Source organism: Phalacrocorax aristotelis, chromosome W (assembly GCF_949628215.1).
Source record: "Phalacrocorax aristotelis chromosome W, bGulAri2.1, whole genome shotgun sequence".
Taxonomy (NCBI): domain Eukaryota; kingdom Metazoa; phylum Chordata; class Aves; order Suliformes; family Phalacrocoracidae; genus Phalacrocorax; species Phalacrocorax aristotelis.
This window is the reverse complement of record NC_134310.1, coordinates 21814233-21837595: the sequence shown is the minus strand read 5'-3', so window position 1 is coordinate 21837595 and position 23363 is coordinate 21814233. Positions and strand designations below refer to the sequence as shown.

Sequence of the window (23363 nt, the reverse complement as noted above, 5' to 3'; positions counted from 1 at the left end):
TTAATGAAGAACTGCAGTCTGTGGGAAGGACTGACATTGGAGAAGGTTGTGAAGAACTGTCTCCTGTGGGAGGGACCCCACGGTGGAGCACAGGATACATAAGGAGGATAGAGTGGCAGAGAAGAATTGTAATGAACCGATCACAACCCCTCATTCCCTGTTCCCCTGTGCCTCTCAGGGTGGTGGGAGGAAGTAGAGGAGTCAGGAGTGAAGTTGAGCCTGGGAAGAAGGGGGGTGGGGGGAAGGTGCTTTTACGTTTTGTTTGGTTTTATTTTTTTTACTATCCTACTCTATTTTTATTTGGCAATAAAATAAATTAAACTTCCCCAAGTAGAGTCTGTTTTGCCCATGACGGTAATTGGTGAGCGATCTCCCTGTTCTCATCTTGACCCATGAGCTTCCCCGTCTTGCTGAGGAAAGGGAGTGAGAGAGCTGCTCGGTGGGCACCTGGCAGCCAATGTTAACCTGCCACAGAAATCCAGATTCACTTCAAAGCCTGCTTGTGAGCACGTATGCTCACAGTTTTAAACAAGTGTGACAGCTGGAACAATTTTTGTAGTTTGCAACTAGTATCAATTTTTTAGGTTCAAGCCAAAAATCTAGGTTTAATGGCCATTTATTACATTTATGTACTACTTAAGTAGTCTGTAACAATTTAATGGGTTCAGTGTAGTGAAATCATGTGTGAGGGGTGTTCAGGTAACAGGGGGATTCTACCAATTTTTTGGACTATTTTTTTCTTTTCTAAAATACAGTTAAGGGGTTACTTGAGGAGGGAGTGCATAACCAAAGGACATGCTCTTAAGCATTCTTTCCATTTGAAAATGGAGGGATTAAAACTTTTCTAAAAAATTAACTTGGAAGATCATGTCCTTGAACAAAATAAGTTTATGGCAAAGTGAATGTACTCGCCAATTAACTGAAGCTCACATATGATTTTTGGCTTTCTACTTTAAAAGCAAGAAAAAAAATATTGAAAGCAATTTTAATGTCTGATAAATTTTTGTTTAACTAGTGATGGCAATAAGCAATGACACATTACAAATTTTTTTCCAAATAACTGTGTTGGGAGAAGTGTCTAAGGAGACCCTGCACTAGCAATGATTTCTGCCTGTGCCTGGTCTGTATTTTGTCAAGCATTCTTACAAGATCTTTGAACAGTCCTCTTATGGTCCAAAGCAATGTGAGCCACAAAGATGTATAAAAATGCTGTATGTGAAATTACAAAGTAAAACTATCCACATTTCAAAACTTCAAAACCAGTGAGAAATTGTTAGGGAAAAGCTTTAGGTACATCTTCCACAAGGAAACCATGTAATAATGCAGCTTTACAAATGAGACTGGTTTTTTTACTTTTTTTTTTTTTAAGTGTCTTTGCTCAAGGGGAAGAGGGAGACTTTTTTCCATAGTGTACAGGCTCAGTATATGGATTCATTTGCACGTTAGCCAAAAGCTGTTCCCAGCTTCTAATTATTTTGGTTCAGTACAGCTTAGTTCTTACTTAAGTTTGTGCATATGTATCTTACTGCATATGTTTTGGACTGATGAACCAGTGCTATTTTTGTTATCTGTAAGCATTTTTTTTAAAAAAAATCTGGGTGAAGTTATTGCTGGCACACTGAAAAATGTTTCTCAGCTGTTTATTGTCCTGAATATAAGAGCTGTCAGATACAGATGTTTGGTAAGTAAATATCTCTGCCGTGTAAAAATAGCTTCTGGCTGGTACAGTTGTCTATATTTATTTTTAGCGTACACAGGAATTGGGTTTACATTTTCATGCATTTCTTTTCTTTCCCCTCCCCTGCTTCTCTTGTAGGTAGCATTGGCACTTCATTTCAATGCCAGTCAATCCATCAAGATCACATTTGCAGCAATGAAAGTGACAAGGTGAGGTCTGCATAAATGTTCCATTTACAAGGTTCTTTTTTTTATGAATCACATAGATTTTACTGTACTAATAGTGTTCATTTTCCAGGCCCAGTAGCTAACTTTCAGTGTTATACTTTGAAATCTCTGGCTTTTTAAGAAGTATATGTACTTATGGCATGGTTTTAGCTGGGATAGAGTTAATTTTCTTCACTGTAGCTGATATAGGGCTGTGTTTTCGACTTAGTATGAGAATAATGTTGATGACACACTGATGTTTTAGTTGTTGCTAAGTAGTGCTTATACTAGTCAAGGACTAGACCAGGCTTCCCATGCTCTGCCGGGTGCACAAGAAGCCAGGAGGGGAGGGGACACAGCCAAGATAGCTGATCCAAACTGGCCAAAGGGATATTCCATATCATATGACATCATGCCCAGTATATTAACTGGGGGGGAGTTGGCCGGGGGAAGCAGTGATCGTGGCTCGGGGACCGGCAGCATCGGTCGGCGGGTGGCAAGCAGTTGCATCACTTGTTGTTTGGGGCTTTTCCCCTCCTCCTGAGGTTTCACCTCTCTCTCTCTCATTATTTTCCTTTTCATTTTATTATGATGATGATGACGATGATTACTATTATTACTATTTTTTTTAATTATTAAACTGTTCTTATCTCAACCCACGAGTTTTCTTACTTTGGCCCTTCCGATTCTCTCCTCCATCCCACAGGGGTGTTGGGGAGTGGGCGAGCAGCTGTGTGGTGTTTAGTTGCTGACTGGGGCTAAACCATGACAACTTACTTCACTCAAGACAATCTTTTTAGTTGATTAAAGAGATATTTGTCTTGCATATTTTTTCTTCTTGCTTGCATTCCCTTGCTATTTTAAATATATACTAAATACTTCTGGTAGTATCATAGATTCATAGAATAGTTTGGGTTGGAAGGGACCTTTAAAGGCCATCTAGTCCAATCCCCCCTGCAGTGAGCAGGGAATGTCATTGTTAATACGTTAGGCACAGTAACGTGTCTTACTCCTATCGCTTGTGTCTTCTGAGGTTTGAGCTAGTTAACAGTGCTGAGGGTTTTTTTGCAATGGCTTTCTTTTCTATATTTGGAGATGGCAACTGCAGGTTTTACAGACAGGAACATATTGTTCATTACCATACCTTTAAAATATCATCCTATCTAGCACCATCCAAGTGTTTTCATAATCTTTAGCAAGGGATCGTGCTCGCACACTGGATTGCTTTCAGTCTGTAGAGGTGTCTGTACATGTCTGTAGAGATTGTTGTTTTCAATGATATATCAGTAATGTATATGTGGGCTACATGATATATCAGTAATATATATCAGTAATATATGTGTGGAATACAGAAGGAAAAAGTTTTTGGGTTGAATTACCGTCAAGACTTGCTTTCATGTTTCTGTTCTTGTTGGATTTTTTTCCTTAACAGTTCCTGTCCTTAATTACACAAATTTATTAACATTACTCCAATATGTAATGTGTTGCATTATTTTCAAGTTTGACACTGTATAATAAGCTTTCTTGCTGACTTGAGAAACCTGGGAAAGGGCATGTATTAGTCAAATTTAATTAATCTTTCTTGAAAGTTGGAATGCTAGCTGCCTGTCAGTGCTCTGATAACCGCACAAATCCTTGTATTTTGAATTGGTGTTTTGAACTTAAGATTCTGTTTATAGTATTTTCAGCTCATTCAGAAACCAAGTTTCTTTTCAGAATGACTCAAAATTTTTTCATAATATAAAAGTATGTCCAGACTTAGAATCTAATTCTATGTCAAATATTGGACGAATATGCTAGTTACAACTTGGTAAAAAAATATATTTAAAGTTTCCAGTTCATTTGGTGGTCATTGTCAGGGAGCAGCAAGAGTGGCTGCTCCAAAAGAGCAGGCAAGCTGGGAGCTGAGGGTGACAGCAAGGCAGACAGAGGCAATGGCCTCATGTGCTGGTTTTGGCTGAGAAGGGGTTAAATCTCTTCACTGTGGTGCCTGTGGTGGTCAGGGTCCTTTCCAGATTCCCGAGCTCTGCAGTGTTGGTGGGAGGCTGAGAGGGGCGGGGCCACGGCTGGGGCAGTTGACCCCAACTGGCCAATGGGATATTCATTCCATACCATCTAACACCATGACCAGTATATTAAGGGGGGGCAGTGGCAGCTCGGAGGAGGCGCAGTGTCGGGTTGGTGGGCGGTGACGGGCTGTGTCGCATGCAGTTTGTTTCCGTGGTTCATTCCCCCCTCCGCCCCCCTCGCCCGGGGTTTCTGCCTCTCGCTGTTTTCCTTTCCATTGCATTTTTGTTGTTGTTCTGTTTTTTTTAATTTTAATTATTAAACTGTTCTTATCTCAACCCACGAGCGTTACCCTTCTGATTCTATACCCCATCCCACCGGTGGGGGAGTGAGCGAGCGACTGTGTGGGGCTGAGCTGCCGGCTAAACCACGACAGTCTTTTTGTGCCCAACGTGGGGCTCAAGGGTTGGAGATAATAACAGCTGCTAGTCACAGCACCATGTTGTCCTTTTTGCAGTTGGTGTTGAAGATTGGTGTTGGTTTGTTTAGTGTGCTGTGTTCTTCTGGCATTAGTAATGTTTTGCCTATGAGATTTGTTATGCAAACACTTGTTCTCAGCTTTGTCTGGTAATTGGGGTTTTTGCTGGACCTGGTACTGTATTTTGGATACCACCTTGTTGAGGCAATTAGCAAATATACCTCCTCCTCTGAGAGATTTTATATGGAGGAAATAAATACAGAATGGTATCTTTGCAACTTTTTTCTATGATGTCTCTGCCTCTATTACAAGAACCTTTTCGTATCTTGAACATCCTTGGGTGGTTAAGGTGCACTTATTGTTAGTTTTTGGGCATGTTGTTTTGATTAAGCAACTTAAGAATATTACCCAGAAATCTTCCCCAAGACTTGATAGTTAGGAGTGGCAGGGCATGTGGGATAGCATGGGGAAATACCTAGGGCAGTGGGCACCCCCAGTGTTTTGGAGCTTCATCCCCGAACAAGTGCAGAATCCTGAAAACCTAGTAGAATATTTGGAGAAAGTATGTTGTTATGCTGGGACCTCAAGAGGGACACAGATAACTGCAACGTGCTGGGGCCTGCCCCACATGTACCGAGCCCTGCTCAACAGTATTCAGTGCTCCCAAGGGGAAGAGAATGTCTCTGGCTTGAAAGGCAAAGTGACTGGCACTGCAGCCACTCAAACCCCCATGACAAGCACTGTGGCTACTCAAACCCCCATGACAAGTACTGGAGCTGACTCAGAGAATCAACCCATGCCAGTACCCGTCACCCCCATATACAAGACAAAATTTTGGAAGCGGGCATCACCTTGTTTAGAACGGGATGATGAAGAAGCAGGGCCATCACGAGGAGAAGAGGAAGAAGTCATAAATGAAATAGAGACCACCCGATCCCTGTCCTTGAGTGAGTTGCGAGATATGCAAAAAGATTTCAGCCGTCGTTCAGGTGAGCACATTGTCACCTGGCTGCTCCAATGCTGGGATAACGGGGCCAGTAGCCTGGAATTAGAGGGAAAAGAAGCCAAACAACTGGGATCCCTTTCTGGGGAATGGGTCATTGACAAAGCAATTGGAAAATGAATGCAAGCCCTCAGCCTCTGGGGGCGACTCCTCTGCAGAGTGAAGGAAAGGTATCCCTTTAAAGAAGATGTTACATATTGCCCAGGAAAATGGACAACTATGGAGAAAGGCATCCAGTCTCTAAGGGAATTAGCTGTGCTTGAGGTGATTTATGGTGACCAGGACGATCAACGGTCATCCAAAGATCCAGATGAAGCCGAGTGCACACGACCCATGTGGCGGAAGTTTGTACGGAGCGCACCATCTTCGCATGCAAACTCATTGGCAGTAATGTCCTGGAAAGATGACGAGACACCAACGGTGGCGGAGCTGATTGATAGACTCCGGGATTATGAAACATATATCTCTTTCTCGCTCGTGTCTGCTGTGGAGAAACTATCCCAAGAGGTCCAGCAACTCAAAGAAGATATGTCCTGCTCCCCACCTCTACAGAGTAGTGTCTCAGCTGTTAGGATTAAGCGTCCTTTGGCTCAAAGGAGAGGATACACACCACGGGCCACCCTATGGTTCTACCTTCGTGACCACGGAGAGGACATGATGAGGTGGGATGGCAAGCCTACCTCGACCCTACAGGCACGAGTGCATGAACTGCAAGGAAGAAGAGTCACTCAGGGAGGCTCTTCCAGGAAAGCTGCTGCTCCAGTTTCCAGTAAGCAAGTCCCCAGACAGAGGAGTAGAAGCGTTGATTTTATTTCTAAGTGTAATAGAGGGACTCCTGATTCACGTTTACAGGAAGTGAGTTGTGAATGCCATGAACAAGACTAGAGGGGCCCTGCCTCCAGCCAGGTGGAGGAAAGGTATAACCGGGCTTACTGGACTGTGTGGATCCGATGGCCTGGCACGTCCGACCCACAGGAGTATAAAGCTTTAGTGGACACCAGTGCACAGTGCACCTTAATGCCACAAGGTGTATAGCGCCAGAACCCATCTGTATTAATAGAGTGAGAGGGGGGTCCCACGAGCTAACTGTATTGGAGGCCGAAGTGAGACTAACCAGGAATGAGTGGCAAAAGCACCCTATTTTACACTGGCCCAGAGGCTCCGTGCATCCTTGGCATAGACTACCTCAGGAGAGGGTATTTCAAGGATCAAAGAGGGTACAGGTGGGCTTTTGGTGTAGCTGCCTTGGAGACGGAGGAAATTAAAAGGCTGTCCACCTTGCCTGGCCTCTCGAAGGACACTTCTGTTGTGGGGTTGCTCAAGGTCAAATAACAACTGGTGCCGATTGCCACCACAACAGTGCACCGGCAGCAATATCACACCAACCAAGACTCCCTGATTCCCATCCATGGGCTCACTCATCGACTGGAGAGCCAAGGAGTCATCAGTAAGACCCACTCGCCCTTTAACAATCCCATATGGCCAGTGCGGAAGGCTAATGGAGAGTGGAGGCTAACAGTAGAGTATCGTGGCCTGAACGAAGTCAGTCCGCCACTGAGTGCTGCTGTGCCAGACATGCTAGAACTCCAATACGAACTGGAGTCAAAGGCAGCCAAGTGGTATGCCACAATGCATTCTTCTCAATCCCTCTGGCAGCAGAGCGCAGGCCACAGTTTGCTTTCACATGGAGGGGCGTCCAGTACACCTGGAATCGACTGCCCTGGTGGGGAAACACAGTCCTACCATTTGCCATGGACTGATTCAGACTGTACTGGAACAGGGAGAAGCTCCAGAACACCTTCAGTACGTTGATGACATCATCATGTGGGGCAACACAGCGGAGGAAGTTTTTGAGAAAGGAGAGAAAATAGTCCAAATCCTTCTGAAAGCTGGTTTTGCCATAAAACAAAGTAAGGTGAAGGGACCCGCACAAGAGATCCAGTTCTTAGGAATCAAATGGCAAGATGGTTGTCATCAGATCCCAATGGATGTGATCAACAAAAGAGCAGCCATGTCTCCACCAACCAGCAAAAAGGAAACACAAGCTTTCTTGGGTGTTGTGGATTTTTGGAGAATGCCTATTCCAGATTATAGTCTGATCGTAAGCCCTCTCTATCAAGTGACCCAGAAGAAGAATGATTTCAAATGGGGCCCTGAGCAACGACAAGCCTTTGAACAGATTAAACAGGAGATAGTTCATGCAGTAGCTCTTGGGCTGGTCCGGGCAGGACAAGATTTAAAAGATATGCTCTACACTGCAGCCGGGGAGACTGGCCCTACCTGGGGCCTCTGGCAGAAAGCACCAGGGGAGACTCGAGGTCGACCCCTAGGGTTTTGGAGTTGGAGATACAGAGGGTCTGAGGCCCACTATACTCCAACTGAAAAAGAGACATTGGCAGCATATGAAGGGGTTCGAGCTGCTTCAGAAGTGGTTGGTACTGAAGCACAGTTGCTCCTGGCACCCCGACTGCCAGTGCTGGGCTGGATGTTCAAAGGAAACATCCCCTCTACACACCATGCAACTGATGCTATGTGGAGTAAATGGGTTGCACTGATCACCCAGCGGGCTCGAGTAGAAAACCCCAGTCACCCAGGAATCTTGGAAGTGATTATGGACTGGCCAGAAGGCAAAGATTTTGGATTATCACCAGAAAAGGAGGTGACATATACTGAAGAAGCTCCACTGTATAACAAACTGCCAGAAGATGAGAAGCAGTATGCCCTGTTCACTGATGGGTCCTGTTGTCTTGTGGGAAAGCATCAGAGATGGAAGGCTGCTGTATGGAATCCTATGCGACAAGTAGCAGAAACTGCTGAAGGAGAAGGTGAATTGAGCCGGTTTGCAGAGGTAAAGGCCATCCAGCTGGCCTTAGACATTGCTGAATGGGAAAAGTGGCCAGTGCTCTATCTCTATACTGACTCCTGGATGGTGGCAAATGCCCTGTGGGGCTGGTTACAGCAGTGGAAGCAGAGCAACTGGCAGCGCAGATGCAAACCCATCTGGGCTGCCACATTGTGGCAAGATATTGCTGCCCGGGTAGAGAAACTACTTGTGAAGTCACGTCATGTGGATGCTCACGTCCCGTGGATGCTCACGTCCCCAAGAGTCGGGCCTCTGAAGAGCATCGGAACAACCAGCAGGTGGATCAGGCTGCCAAGACTGATGTGGCTGAGGTGGATCTGGACTGGCAACATAAGGGTGAACTGTTTCTAGCTCAGTGAGCTCATGATACCTCAGGCCATCAAGGGAGAGATGCAACATACAGGCGAGGTCATGATCGAGGGGTGGACTTGACCATGGATGTTATTGCACAGGCTATCCACAAATGTGAAATGTGCGCTGCAATCAAGCAAGCGAAGCGGGTAAAGCCTCTGCGGTATGGGGGACGATGGCTGAAATATAAATATGGGGAGGCCTGGCAAATTGACTGTATCACACTCCCACAAACCCATCAAGGCAAGCGCCATGGGCTTACAATGGTAGAAATAACAATTGGCTGGCTGGAAACATATCCTGTCCTCACACCACTGCCTGGAACTCTATCCTGGGTCTCGAAAAACAAGTCTTGTGGCGACATGGCACCCCAGAGGGAATCCAGTTAGAGAACGGGACTCATTTCCGAAATAATCTCATAGACAGCTGGGCCAAAGAGCATGGTATTGAGTGTGTGTATCACATCCCCTGTCATGCACCAGCCTCTGGGAAAATTGAACAGTACAATGGTCTGTTAAAAACTACACTGAGAGCAATGGGGGGTGGGACATTCAAGCACTGGGATACGCATTTAGCAAAAGCCACCTGGTTAGTCAACACGAGGGGATCTGCCAATCAAGCTGGCCCTGCCCAGTCAGAAATCCTACATACTGTGGAAGGGGGTAGAGTCCCTGTGCTGCATGCAAAAAGTATGCTGGGCAAAACAGTCTGGGTTCAACCCATTCGTGGGATCGCTTTTGCTTGAGGACCTGGGTGCACTTGGTGGGTGATGCGGGAGGATGGACAAATCCGATGTGCGCCTCAAGGGGATTTGATTTTGGGTGAAAACAGTGAATGAACTGAATGGCACAATGCAAACTGCTATATAATATTGTGTGTCGTCTCTGTGTTGTATCAATGATATCAGAGTACGAGCCTCCTAACCCATGGAAGATAAATTGTGAAACAAGCCGTGCAGCAGTGATGGAACAATGACTGCCTCGGTATGCAGCAACCCAACACAACACACACCATCTCTCCCACCCTGAAAGCCTGATATGGCAGATGGAGCCCAGAGTCACGGACTGGGTGAACTCAATGGACATTTTAATGGACATTTTACAGGGAAGGTCCATGAACTAAGGGAATGATGCCTGTGTATTATGTTAAAGGATGTGAAGGGGAGGGATGGCGGTTGGTACGGTTGTATTGCATCGTGTGGGACCTGGGCATGGTGTAAATGGTATGGAATAAGGGGTGGAGAATGTGCTGGTTTTGGCAACCCCGCAACAGAAGTGTCCTCCGAGAGACCGGGCAAGGTAGACAGCTGTTTAATTCCCTCCGTCTCCAAGGCAGCTATACCAAAAGCCCACCTGTACCCTTTTGGGTCCTTGAAATACCCTCTCCTGAGGTAGTCTATGCCAAGGACGCACGGAGCCTCTGGGCCAGTCACGATGGGGTGCTTTTGCCACTCATTCCCGGTTAGGCTCACTTTGGCCTCCAATGCAGTTAGCTCTTGGGATCCCCCTGTCACTCCAGCAATACAGGTGGGTTCTGCCCCTATACACCTTGTGGCATTAGGGTACACTGTGCACCGGTGTCCACTAGAGCCTTATACTCCTGTGTGTCTGATGTGCCAGGCCATCGAATCCATACAGTCCAGTAAACCCGGTTGTCCCCTTCCTCCACCTGGCTGGAGGCATTGACCCCTCTAGTCCTTGACAGAGTATCCGTTACTCACTTCTTGTAAATGCAAATTGGAAGTCTCTTCATTACGATCAGGAGTAAGATCAGCCCTTCTGCTCTGTCTGGGGAACTGCCCACTGGAGACTGGAGCTGCAATGTTCCTGGAAGAATGTTCCTGAGTGCTTGTTTTTCCTTGCAACTCACGTACCCGTGCCTCTAGGGTCGAGGTAGATTTCTCCATCCCACTTCCTCATGTCCTCTCCGTGGTCATGTAGTTAAAACCACAGGGCGGCCCGTGGTGTGTATCCCCTGTATCCTCCCTCTTGAGCAGAGGGACGCTTACTCCTAATGGCTGAATTACTGGTCCGTACAGGTGGGGAGTAGAGCATGTCCACTTTGAATTGCTGGAACTCCCAAGGCAGTTTTTTTGGAGAGTTTCTCCACAGCCGAGACACAGGTCCATAGGGAGGAAGAGAGACTTTCCTCGTATTGCTGGAGTTGACCAGCCAATTCATCCACCTTTGGTTCCTCTCCGTCTGTCCAGGTCAGTACTGCCAATGAGTTGGCATACGACGATGGTGTGCACCGTACCAACTTCTGCCACATGGGTCGCATGCCCTTGACTTCCTCTGGATCTTTGGATAACTGCTCATTTTCCAGGTCATCACGACTAATTCCTTCAGGTACTGGTATAGCTATCTCCATGGTGGTTCACTTCTTTGGGTACTCTAACCCAAAGTTGTTTTCATATTTATTTTTTTAAAAAATCCTATCATTATTCATTAGCTAAACAACTACTGCCAATATCAAATCCAATATTTCACTTTATGCACAGCATATTCTACTGTATGCACGAGGCAGTAATTTTTTTGACTTTATAAAGCCTAGAAATTATAGGACTTTATTCAGGTCAAAAATGTATATTCTTGTGCTGGTTTTGGCTGGGATAGAGTTAATTTTCTTCACTGTAGCTGGTATAGTGTGTTTTGGATTTGGTATGAGAATAGTGCTGATGGCACATTGATGTTTAGTTGTTAAGTAGTGGCTAAGTGTCCCTAAGTAGTGCCTATACTAGTCAGGGACTTTTCCAGCTTCCCATGCTCTGCTAGGGGCACAAGAAGCCGGGAGGGGAGGGAGCACAACCAAGGCAGCTGACCCAAACTGACCAAAGGGATATTCCATACCATATGACGTCATGCTCAGGATATAAAGCTGGGAGAAGAAGAAGGAAGGGGGGGACATTCAGAGTTATGGCGTTTGTCTTCCCAAGTAACCGTTACACATGATGGAGCCCTGCCTTCCTGGATATGGCTGAACACCTGCCTGCTGATGGGAAGTAGTGAAAGAACTCCTTGTTTTGCTTTGCTTGCACACACAGCTTTTGCTTTTTCCTTTTCTTTTTTTTTTTTTGTTATTCTTACTATTACTGTTTTGCTTTACCTATTAAACTGTCTTTATCTCAACCCACGAGTTTTCTCGCTTTTACCCTTCTGATTCTCTCCCCCATCCCACTGGTGGGGGGGAAGTGAGCGAGCGGCTGTGTGGTGCTTAGTTGCCAACTGGGGCTAAACCACAACAATTCTTTATAGGAATACATTTGTCAGCAAAGCATGAGAACTTATTTATTTTTAAAATATATCTTAAAATGATGTAACATAAGATTACATTTATAGTTCTCTAGGGAATGTTTGACATGCTTCTTTCACATAGGACTGTGGCATATTTGATATTGCAACACAGGCTACAGACAGATTAAAGTAAATGAATAGAATTTTTTAAAAAGTGAGACAAGAAAGGAATGAACACCTTATTAGCAGTAGGTCTGGATAACACAGCTTGTACAGATGTCTCCCTATACGTCATCTTCTAAACTGTATTCCTATCCTCCTCACGTTCTGTACCACTGCTATTCTATCTGTCAACTTATTGTGCTGTCCTGCTTCTAGGTCTTCCCCCCAACTTGTTTTGAAAGAATATCTCATGGCATGCATAAAGCCATAATTTCATGTTGTCTATTTTTTTAAAAAATATCTCTCAGTCATGCCTTATACTTATAGATACTTTTTTATTTGCCCCAAGTACTCAAATTCATAGTGATAGCGGGGGTTCTTATAGGAGTGCTTTCTACCAGCGAAGATCATTCTCCTCATATTCCTTTTAAAATGACCCTATTCCAATTATTATTATAAAGAAATAGCTTTTGTTAATCACTAAAAAAGAATATTTCTATACCGTAAGGAGACAAAAAAAAAAAGACGACAAATTCAGCTTGTGCCCTTTTTTGTTACTTCAGAGCCCAAATATTAAATATGACAAACGAGATGAAATGCAGTAGGAAACTAAAGACAAAATGAAACCACAAACTAGGACATTATAAATTGCATCCAACACAGATTTTATTTACCTTAAGCCATTTATCAACACACTTGGCATGAAACTCGTGGTTACAGGGTAAGACTCTAAGTAGCTGCCTTGCCTCAAAGTCACACATACACACTACACACCTAAAAAAAAGACAGCAAATATCTATAAAATTTCCCATTTAATAATAATTTATATTCTATAGGCAAATTATAAGGTGTTTCTGCAAAAAAAATTTTTAAAACCACTGGAGTATCTACAGTGATCAAACTTTTGTGGGTATAGATCTTTAGTGGACCAGTGTAAAATGAGAATTGCTTTTGTTTTGTGCACCATAGTTTCAAATCCCAAAGCAGACAAGGGCTCAAACTCATACCCATGGGAGTTCACTGGCCCAAGCAGTAAATAGTAAATACTGGAGTTCATGCCTGCTGATATAAACAGGTAGTGCACATCCTATAGCATATTTCTTTCAGTTTTAACTTTAATTTTAGCTATATTAAAATAAAAAACAGAAAACTTGCTTTGAGTATTTCTCAAAGCCATAACTGATTAAAGATCACACACATTTTTAGTATGAAAAATTTCTCATTAAATTGCATCTATATTATGTTGTACATGTTTTATAAACACATTTCTTCCCCAGGGACATCATCAACTTAAGTTCTCTGGTATTTTTATTTTTCTTATTCCCTACTATGTTAAAAATAACATTGAAGATTGCTCTAAGTGTAAGATCAGAGAAAAAAGCCTCTTCTGTTCAGTTTCAAACATTTGACAGCACTGTATATCACTTTCACTGCCTTTCACTTATAGGTCATTTCTCTGTTATGTAGAACTTTCAAACAGAATTAGTCTTAAAAAATAAGAAAAATATGACTGTAAAACTCGAAGACTGTCAAAAGCTCTTCCAGGAGCACTTGAAATTTTAGTAATTGGAAAATATTTCAATATAGGCTGAATTCCAAGTTGATGATGACCATTTAATATCTAGTATGCCAAACAAAAATTTGGAAAACTTTTTTAAAATACTGAATTTGAACATCTAACTGAAGTGAGACCCTACAGAATTTTAAAGCCAAGATAAATGATATCTGATTCTAAAAATGGTTTAAGAAAATTTATCTTTTTTATTTGAGTGCTTTTAGAGCACTTGTGTTACAGTATTTGCCTAGTTGAGGCTGCAGCCTAAAGGAATGTAAATGCAGTATGTAAATTTGAGATAGATGTACTTACAATGTCTGTTCTGACTGATGATTGCTTGGGTTGAACCTGTAAGATGGAAGTTGTTCAATGTCTGCCTTTGTCAGTCCTCGAGGTTTGGCTTCTCCTAGACGTTCTGCCAAATTCAGCAGTGCCTACGAAACAAGGAATTTGGACTTTTTGATGTTCATTGCTCAAACAAACTCCAGCTGTACCAGAAGTGATTTCTTCTGCCATGTCACTATCCTACCAGGTAGCACAACCCACATGTCCAAGGCATGTTTAGTCTTGCTTCTCTCTCTCTACAACTGCAAGTGCTATGGAAAGATGTCTTTCAATGTTTGATCATTGATCTAACTGTTATTCACAGCTTGATATGTGTTTTGCTTTGTAAGTGAACCCCCTTCCCCCATTCCCCACACAGTAGTGTGAGTAACCAGAAGAAATTGTTGGCAAACTTGCTTTCTAGGAATAGGCAATGAGCCTAGCTCTATGTGGCCAAGAGTTTAAGGGGACAACTTTTGACTCCCATTCCACTTCTTGAGATAGCTGAATTGAGACATGGAGATTTTATGCTGAACCTTTGGAAACAGAGGCATGACATCAAACTGAATAGAGACACTTTCTGATTAAAATTTGTACTCGTTCATACAGGTAGAACACTGTACCTAAGTGCTCCTCATGTAAATAATTTCTGCTCCCTCATGAGGGGCTCCAGAAAAACATCAGTATCAACTTGATAGAGAACCAAAGCACAGAAGTTAAGAGATTTGATGAAAGATGCAAAGAGTACAGATATTCAAATAGCTCAAAATCTGGAGCCCAACATATCAGCTACAATATGATGCTTCTTTTAACTAGCACAAGAAGTGTTATAGAAGAGCTTGTCATTACACTGTAAATGCTGTGCAACTGCATAAATGCACAGCTCTGAACAGAAGCAAGGAGAAATAGATACATGAGGAGGGGTAGGAGGCAGCTGAGGTTTTCTGAACAGAATCTGATGGGAATCCAACAGCCTGAGAAGCAGCAAGGACAAGAGTTGGGATCGGCCCTCAATTATGTAAGACACCACTGACAATTTATTTCAAAATATGCGACTTGCTGTACTTTCTTTATTGGCAAGAGAAAAATATACATTAAGACATTCTTGCCAACATCACATTTTCCTGAATTCACCCTAAAATGCTAACACTAACCTGTAAAGTTAGCAAGGTACATAAAAAGCACTAAGTTGTAACATATTCAAAAGAAAAGGATATTTATGCTCGCTATTTAAAAATCAAGCAAAATGCAAAAAGAAGAGTCATATCTAGAATGGAAAGTTGAGGAATTTAACCATCGCTAATCTGAAAGGATAGATTCTGGGGAAAGGCAATAGATACAAAATAAGAGTGTTTCTAACATCCAGTTTTAGCAACTAGTATGAAAAAAATGTTTCTAGATTCTGTCTTCATAAACATTGCATTTATTTAATCCCATTTTTTGTCTTTGAAAAGCAAAAGACCATTTAAGTTCATGTATTGAGTTAACCTCTGCTCCACGTGAATTTGTACTTCATACACCAACCTCGTAGTTTTCCACCTCTCCATCTTCCACGTCCAACTCAAAACCGAAAGCTGGTCCAACCGCAGGTGGCACTGGAAGCACTGATCTGCCAGAAGAACAAACAATGATAAGACTCAAGATCTTCCTGAAGGAAAGCATGCAAACATATGGCAGAGGTAGAGTTATGTTACTGATCCTTCTTAAATCAAAAAAGGATTGACATAGATGAATCTATTCTTCTCAAAGAACCAGGGATATAGACAAGGCAGAGACATTTAATGTTTTCTTCACCTCAGTCTTCAACACTGATGGTGGTGCTGGTCTTTTCTCTCTGGTGACCAATGATAGGACCCAAGGGAATGGCAGGAAGATGTGCCAGGGGAGGTTTAGGTTGGATATTAGGAAAAGGTTCTTCACCTGCTGGAGCACTGGAACAAGCTCCCCAGGGAGGTAGTCATGGCACCAAGCCTGACACTATTATTCAAGAAGCACTTGGACAATGCCTTCAGAGCTATATTGTGAATTTTTGGGGTTGTCCTATGCAGGGACAGGAGTTGGACTCAATGATCCTTGTGGGTCCCTTCCAAGTCAGGACATTCTATGATTCTATGAAATTCTAATAATCAGTCAAAAGGTTACATTTGAAATTAAGAATTAAAATTCAAAGTAAAGGTGTCAAAGGAAAGCTAATTGCACCACTTTTTGATACTTGCTGTATTGCATTTTCAAATTGCATGTATATTGTTATAACAACTCATACTTACAGTAATGTTCAGTGCTATTACAGAAATTAATCTCTTGATAGCCTTCATCACAGAGTTAATATTAGTATTGAACAGGGTTTCTGGTTTTAAATTTGACTTATTTAAATAGATAGAATAACAGCTAAGATAAATAACCCAAGTTCACTTAGCTCCCCAATAAAAAAAGCATTCAAGCACTAGAATAGAATAGAATAGAATAGAATAGAATAGAATAGAATAGAATAGAATAGAATAGAATAGAATAGTTTGGTTGGAAGGGACCTACAACAGTCATCTAGTCCAACTGCCTGACCACTTCAGGGCTGACCAAAAGGTAAAGCATATTATTAAGGGCATTGTCCAAATGCCTCTTAAGCACTGACAGGCATGGGGCATTGACCACCTCTCTAGGAAGCCTGTTCCTGTGTTTGACTACCGTCTTTGTAAAGCAATGCTTCCTGATGTCTAGTCTGAACCTCCCCTGAGGCAGCTTTGAGCCATTCCCACATGTCCTGTCACTGGATACCAGGGAGAAGAGATCAGTGCCTCCCTCTCCACTTCCCCTCCTCAGGAAGCCGTAGAGAGCAATGAGGTCACCCCTCAGTCTCCTTTTCAATAATACACATAACAAAGACAATTACAATATAGTATTGGGCCAACTTTCACATTGACAGCAGACCCAACTATGCATTCCCATATAACATGGATTTGGCCAGAGAAGAACCTCTTCAGATATAAAGGCAAGAGTGTGCCATTTTTCTGTATTTTAAGTTAAATGATCCTCGTTCCAAGATAGTAATATGGGTCAAAGTTTAATGCACAGCCATAGAAATAAAAAATCCACAGCACTATAAATGTCACCTGATTAAATTCATCAGGAATGATTGTGACACACTGTCCCTGAGTAGACAGGCAAGCGACTATAACATCAGAGCAGACTTTGTCAGAATGCACAATGAAAAGTTTGACGCCTTCACTGAATCATATATCTTGGTGCTATTTTGATGCAAGTCAAACTGCGGAGTCAGAAACTACAAATGACAAAGTTGGATTATCTCCCTGTCAATGACACCTTTAAAATAAATCCTCATTTTCTAAGCATTTTGTATTCATTTCAAAAACAGAACCTACAAAGAACAATAAATTCTGTGTCACACATCTAAACTACAGCAGACAGGATCTACTTTAAAAGGTTACTGATAATCCCTTAATGTTACTTCTCTTCCAGAAGTGGTTAATCAGGTACAGAAGTTCAAAAGCTGTAACAGATTATCAGTTCAGAAGAAAGAAAACCACCCAAACCAAAAAACACACACACATATATTATGTTTCAGTAATTAAGAGTAAATTGATTTGCCTGGTTGGTTGTGGTTTGTTGTTTTGGTTTTTTTTTTGGTAAGGGCTGTTAGATCTTTATCCTACTTAAGTATACTTTAGGATGTAACCATGGGTATAACTCATAACTGTTATCCAAGAATCAAGTGTAACCATTCTACATCGAACATCTTTAAGGAGATTTCAACAGAAAGAAGAGGCATAGAAGATCCCAAAACTACATTATCATCAAACTGTTCACTTGTACTTGTTTTTTCCTTGCTCAGGTATATATGCTGTTCAAATAGACTGGAAACTTTAAATATAACTACAAGCTCCCTTATTCCTTGAGATTGTCTGAACTGTTTGTACCCTGTGGTAGAGCCCAAACATAAAAAAAAACATTGAGGGGATCAACTAGCTTACAGAGTTATTTAGTAGCCTATGAGTACAATGAGCTTTGGACTTACAGCACATATGGTAATAGGTTGGGATGGTACGAGTGTGGTGGTATTGGTTGCTGTGATCGGTATCTACTGCGCCCTGTGAGTCTTCGAGGCATAAAAGGTGGGTAAGGCTGTAAAAAGGAAGAAAAAATTTACTATTTTCTTGTCTTATTTAATAAAGAAATTAAATGAAAAGTGAATGTTGAAATACATTTTAAATAAGGCAGCATCCAAAAAAAAAATCCAGCCCTGTCCAAGCCAAAAAATACCAGCCTTTTCAAACAATTGTTTTGACCAACAAATCTCATCAGTAATATATAATTATACTATCCTGCAGGAAAAAAGTAACAATGCTAACCAGAAACCCTTGCAAGCTAGCTAATAAGCATTTTGTAAAGCTTAGCCTATATATGGGCTTGTTTGGACAGGCAGGACTTGAATTGGTGAACATGCTGCAAAACAAAAGCTGAGGGCTTTAGACCTGGAGCAATGCGCTGGCTTGCGTGGCTTGTTGGGTAGGAATAAGAGTTTTAAACAACATATATACAGGAATTCTTTCGCTGATATAAGCCAAATATCCATTAGGGAGCACTGCCAGGATGCTCCACAGCAAAACCACTTTAAATAAAGAGCAAGGTTTAAAATTAATAAATAAAGAAATCACATTCAGAGTCGGGCTCAATTACATTCACTTTTGGGAGGAGGGGCTGTAGCCTTTCAACTGCATACAGATATAGTGCCTAAAGAGACATTCAAGTTTACAGCTTCAACACATTATTTCCATAGGAGAAAAAGACTATTTTCCCATTTCAATTTGCATGCAAAGCTCTTTAGTTTACTTACATAAGTCCTCAGTATGACTGTTTAAAACATCTTGCACTGTCTACTAAAATGGGAGCAGGTAAAGAATTGTAACTGAGACATAAATTGTTTTTTCCTAAAAATACTTAATAGTGAAAAAAAATGTTAGCAGATTTTTAGAACCAAAATTCACACACCACTACTGAAATGATATTCAGAGGCCTTGAGACATTTGCTTTTATGAAAAAGATCGCTCAAAGACTTTGTTAGCATGTTTTCATTCTTCCAAGTTTGAGCCCTCAGACTATATGAAGTCAGTCTAACCGTAAAAACCAACCACCCTGACTTTCCACAGCTGCACCCACTAATGAAATTCAATTGCAAAAATGCCATTTTTCAATGAAATGGTTATAACTTAGAGCAAAGATCAAGAACTTGAACTCCTCATACATGAGGATGTAGTACAAAAAGCAATACTTACAACTCCAAATGAAACCTCTTGGTGTAAAGGATCATGGGTTAAGAACTGGATAGGAGCTGGGGAAGTCAGTGTTGGTGGATGAGTTGATGGAGGGTAGGTAAAGCTTCCTATAGGAAGATGTTCTCCAAGCAGTTCTACTTCATTCTCTATCCTTTGAAGTGGCTAAAAGAAATACAGGGTTTGTTGTATTAATAGAAAACCAGTTTTTAAAATTTATTTTTTAATACCAAAAATCCACAACTCCAATTATACATTCTGAGGAATTGTGGAAATTTTATGGAGTTGTATTGGGTATATGTGGCAAGGGTTGTTTGGTTGTTTGTTGTTTTTTTTGTTTGTTTGTTTTTGTTTTTTTTGGGGGGGGGCTGCAGGGGTGGCCTCTGTGGGAAGAGGTAAGGGGCTGCCTTGTGCCAGACACAGCTGGTTCCAGCTAGCTCAGCGATGGACCCACCGCAGGCCAAAGCTGAGACAATCAGCAGTGTTGGTGGTGCCTCTGTGAAAAACTATTTAAGAAAGGACAAAAAAAAACCTGGATGGAGAGTAGGAGGGAACAAAAAAGAGTGAGAAACAGCAGAGGGAATGCCAAGGTCAGAGAAGGAGAAGGATGAGGAGGAGGTGCTCCATGGCACCAGAGCAGATATTCCCTGCAGCCCATGGAGGACCCACTCTGGAACAGAATGATATTTCCCAAAGGAACTGTGGCCCATTGAGAACCCATGCCAGAGCTGATTTTCCTGACAGACTGCAGCCCATGAAGAACCCATGCCAGAGCAGAGGAAAGGTGTGAAAAGAAAGGTGCAGCAGAGAATGACTGCTATATACTGACCATAACCCCCCACCCCTCCTCCCTCTTGTGCCACTTGGGCACGGAGACGAATCTGGAGAAGAACTACTAGCAGTGGATGAGGATTGAGTCAGGGATTGATTACTTGAGAGAACTTGACCCATACAAGTCCATGGGACCAGAAGGACTACATCCAAGGGTACTGAGAGAACTGGCCGATGTCCTTGCAAGGCTGCTCTCTATCATCTTTAAAAGGTTGTGGAGATCGGGGGAGATCCCTGACAACTGGAGAAAGGCAAACATTGCATTCATCAACAAAAAAGGCCAAAAGGACAATCTGGGAAACTACAGGCCAGTCGACCTTACTTCAGTCCCTGGGAAAATCATGAAGCGAGTCCTCTTGGAACATATTTCTGGGCACATGGAAGAGGGAACAGTCAGCACGGCTATACCAAGGGAAAATCATGCTGGATCAAACAGATTGTCTAGTATGATAAGGTGACTAGATTTGTGGATGAGGGGAGAGCAGTGGATGTCATTTACCTCAACTTTAGCAAAGCTTTTGACACTATCTCCCACAATATTCTTGTAACCAAGTTCGGATGTTACGGTCTGGATGGGTGGACAAACAGATGGATAAAAAAATGTTTGGATGATCAGGCTTAGATCATAGTGGTTAATGGGTCATACTCTACCAAGATGCTGGTAACAAGTGGTATACCACAGGGACCCATCCTGTTTAACAACATTATCAATCACTTGGAAGAGACAGAGTACTTGCTCATGAAGTCTACAGCTGATATCAAATTGTGGAGGATGGTCCATACACTGGAAGGTAGGGCTGCCATACAGCAGGACGTGGACAGGCTGGAGAAATGGGCCAACAGGAACCTTATGATATTCAACAAGGACAAATGCCAAGTCCTGCACCTGGGAAGGAAGAACCCCTGGCAACAATACAGGCTGGGGAATGACTGGCTGTGAAGCAGCTCTGCTGAAAAGGCCCTGGTGCCCTCGGTAGACAGCAAGCTGAACATGAGCCAAAAGTGTGCCCTGGCAGCAAAGAAGGCTAGCAGTATCTTGGGCTGTATTAACAAGATAGCATAGCCAGTAGATTGAGCAAAGTGATTATCCACCTTCTACTCAACACTTTTTAGACCTCATGTGGAATACTACATCCAGTTTGGGGCACCCAAATACAAAAAAGAAAAAAAAAAAAAAAAAGACATTGATAAAGTAGAACAAGCTCAAAGGAGGGCCACCGAGATGGTCAGGGGACTGAAGCATTTGTCCTATTAGAAGAGCTTGAGGGAACCGGGCTTTTTCTGCCAGGAGAAGAAAAGGCTTGGGGGAGGGGGGAAGGACAACTAACAGCAGCCTTCCAATACCTGCAGAGATTTGATCAAGAAGATGGAGCCAAGCTCTTTACAGTGGTGCATGGTGGAAGGACAAGAGACAACGGGCGTAAGTCAAAATTCCAGCTAAATACAAAGAGAAGCTTTTTCACCATGAGGACATTCAAGCAGTGGAACAGGATCCTAGAGAGTTTGTGTAGTCTCCATCCTTGGAGCTTTTCAAGACCTAACTGGAAAAAGCCCTGAGCACCCTCACCTGACCTCATAGCTGATGCTGTTTTGAACAGAAGGTTAAGCTAGAGACCTCCTGAGGTGTCTTCCAACCTGAATTATCCTCTGATCCTGTGAGCCTATGATCCCTTTCATCAGACTGTATATATAAGGCAGCAACTGATTTCCTTAATAGAGATATGTTCTCAAACTGAAGAAAATACTTCTACTTCACTACCATAATGAATAATTGAAGTTACACTGATGTATGAAGAATTAAGAAGTTTCTTTACAAAAACAACTCAGCATTTCCCTGTGAAACAAAAAACTTCATTATGAACACCATGATTTATACTTATAAATAGTCTATTGTGCCAATAGATTATTTACAGTGCCAACACCTGACATTTAACACAGCAGTATTTGTTACTGGTCAAAACAGTCTGAACAGTATTTGTTAGTAATACCGAAATTATTTTGTATTTCTGTATTAATGAAATATTGGTAGAGCTCCAAAGAAACAGGCAAAAGGTGCCTGGCAGAAGACTAGTAAGTGGAAATTACTAACCTCTGGCAGAAGATTAGTAAGTAGAAATTACAAAATGCAATTTTTTTCCCTCGCGTCCAAAATAGCATCTTCTCTCATGTTTGCATAAGCCCTATTATGAAGGCATTAACTTTTCAGCCAAGTTTGTTTAAGTGAAAAGAGTCAATGATTTCCATAAGCAGGGGAGAAAAGAGGTTCCAGTAGGCCATAGAAGGTTTAAGTAATACTTTTCACACTAGTGTTCAGGGGAGATACAGTGGTTCACTCTAAACAAATCGTGAATTAATGTGGTAGAAGCATGCAATAGGAATAATGCTTTGTGCTTTCTAGTCTCTCTACAAAGTTTTATCTCTGAGACCACTGCTGCACTACACTTGGGTCTCTATATTCTCTTTTACTTTCTGGAAGAACACCACCTGCAGAAGCAGTACATGAAGCAAATTTATGTCAGACTGACAGGAGCACAGGCCTCCAGGGAAAAAGAGTGGGCAACAGCTGAGGAAATCTTAAGAGAATCAAAATTAATTTCAAAACAATAATTTTTTTTTCTTCAGACTAAGTCTTGCTCAGATAGCACTACTACAAAACCCTATTACTTACTCTAAATCAGATCCATTTGTTCTCTCAACCAGAACGTTATTAGAAGGACAAGAGCATTATTTGCTGATCAACCTCCAAATATTTTAGGAGAGGGGATAAGAAGCATTACTTACTGAACGTGACTGCTGTGCTTGGAAGGGAACAAATTGCCCTGGAGGTGGCAGGTGAGGCGGGTGATGCGGAGAGAGGTGAGGAGGATGCAAAAGGAAAGGGTCGTTAGAAATCAGAGGTGGGAACGCTGCATATGGTACTGGTAGATGTTGGACTGAGCACGCCTGAAGCATCTGAAAGAAAATGAACATTTTTACATCTAGAGCGAAAGGAGATTATTAAAAGAAAGCAGTCCACTTACCCTTAGCTTAAAAACACAACCCACACAATAAGTCATTCAGAAACTCAGTGAACAGTGATTCTAGTACAGAACAGGGTCTAAAAGTGTGATGCTACCAGCTACACTTGCGAGGTGCAAAGGGCCTTTTACTTCAGATTAAGTCAACAGGAGTTGGGGGTGTTCACTCTGCATTATCAGGCACAGACTCCGAAGGGGGGAGCAGGCGTTCTTACCATAGTAGTTTCTATTCTCCCCATATATTGCATTTACAGGCACATGCCAAGAAAACAAGCGCTAGTTGGAACTGAAGGAGTCCTAAATGTCAGATTGTGCCCTAAACAACTCTGTTGCCTGAAGTTGGGCCCCTTCTCTTCCTTCCCCTCTTGCT

General features: G+C 42.3%; 2 protein-coding genes across 2 annotated transcripts in view; one reads left to right on the top strand and one right to left on the bottom strand.

Annotated features, from left to right (window-relative positions):
• LOC142049380 (E3 ubiquitin-protein ligase RNF38-like) overlaps window positions 1-23363 on the top strand; it is a 199547-nt gene that overhangs the window by 74638 nt on the left and 101546 nt on the right. The window contains 1 exon segment of the mRNA XM_075077047.1: window positions 1817-1887. Within this exon segment, the coding sequence (XP_074933148.1) occupies window positions 1817-1887 (71 nt within the window).
• LOC142049381 (E3 ubiquitin-protein ligase RNF38-like) lies at window positions 11237-23015 on the bottom strand. The gene is made up of 6 exons (XM_075077048.1): window positions 22758-23015; window positions 19149-19310; window positions 17891-17997; window positions 15385-15469; window positions 13849-13970; window positions 11237-12755 (listed from the first exon to the last, which is right to left on the bottom strand). Exons 1-6 carry the CDS (start codon window positions 22944-22946, stop codon window positions 12623-12625), a joined length of 798 nt encoding a protein of 265 aa, XP_074933149.1. The 5' UTR covers window positions 22947-23015; the 3' UTR covers window positions 11237-12622.

Excerpts from the sequence above, each read along its gene's own strand:
- LOC142049381 (XM_075077048.1), bottom strand. The coding sequence starts at position 22,946 with ATGTTCATTTTCTTTCAGATGCTTCAGGCGTGCTCAGTCCAACATCTA. Across the intron at positions 17,998-19,148 it reads AAGAGGTTTCATTTGGAGTT|CCTTACCCACCTTTTATGCC; the intron begins GTAAGTATTGCT and ends TCCTTTTTACAG. Across the intron at positions 13,971-15,384 it reads GAGAGGTGGAAAACTACGAG|GCACTGCTGAATTTGGCAGA; the intron begins GTTGGTGTATGA and ends CTTGTTTCGTAG.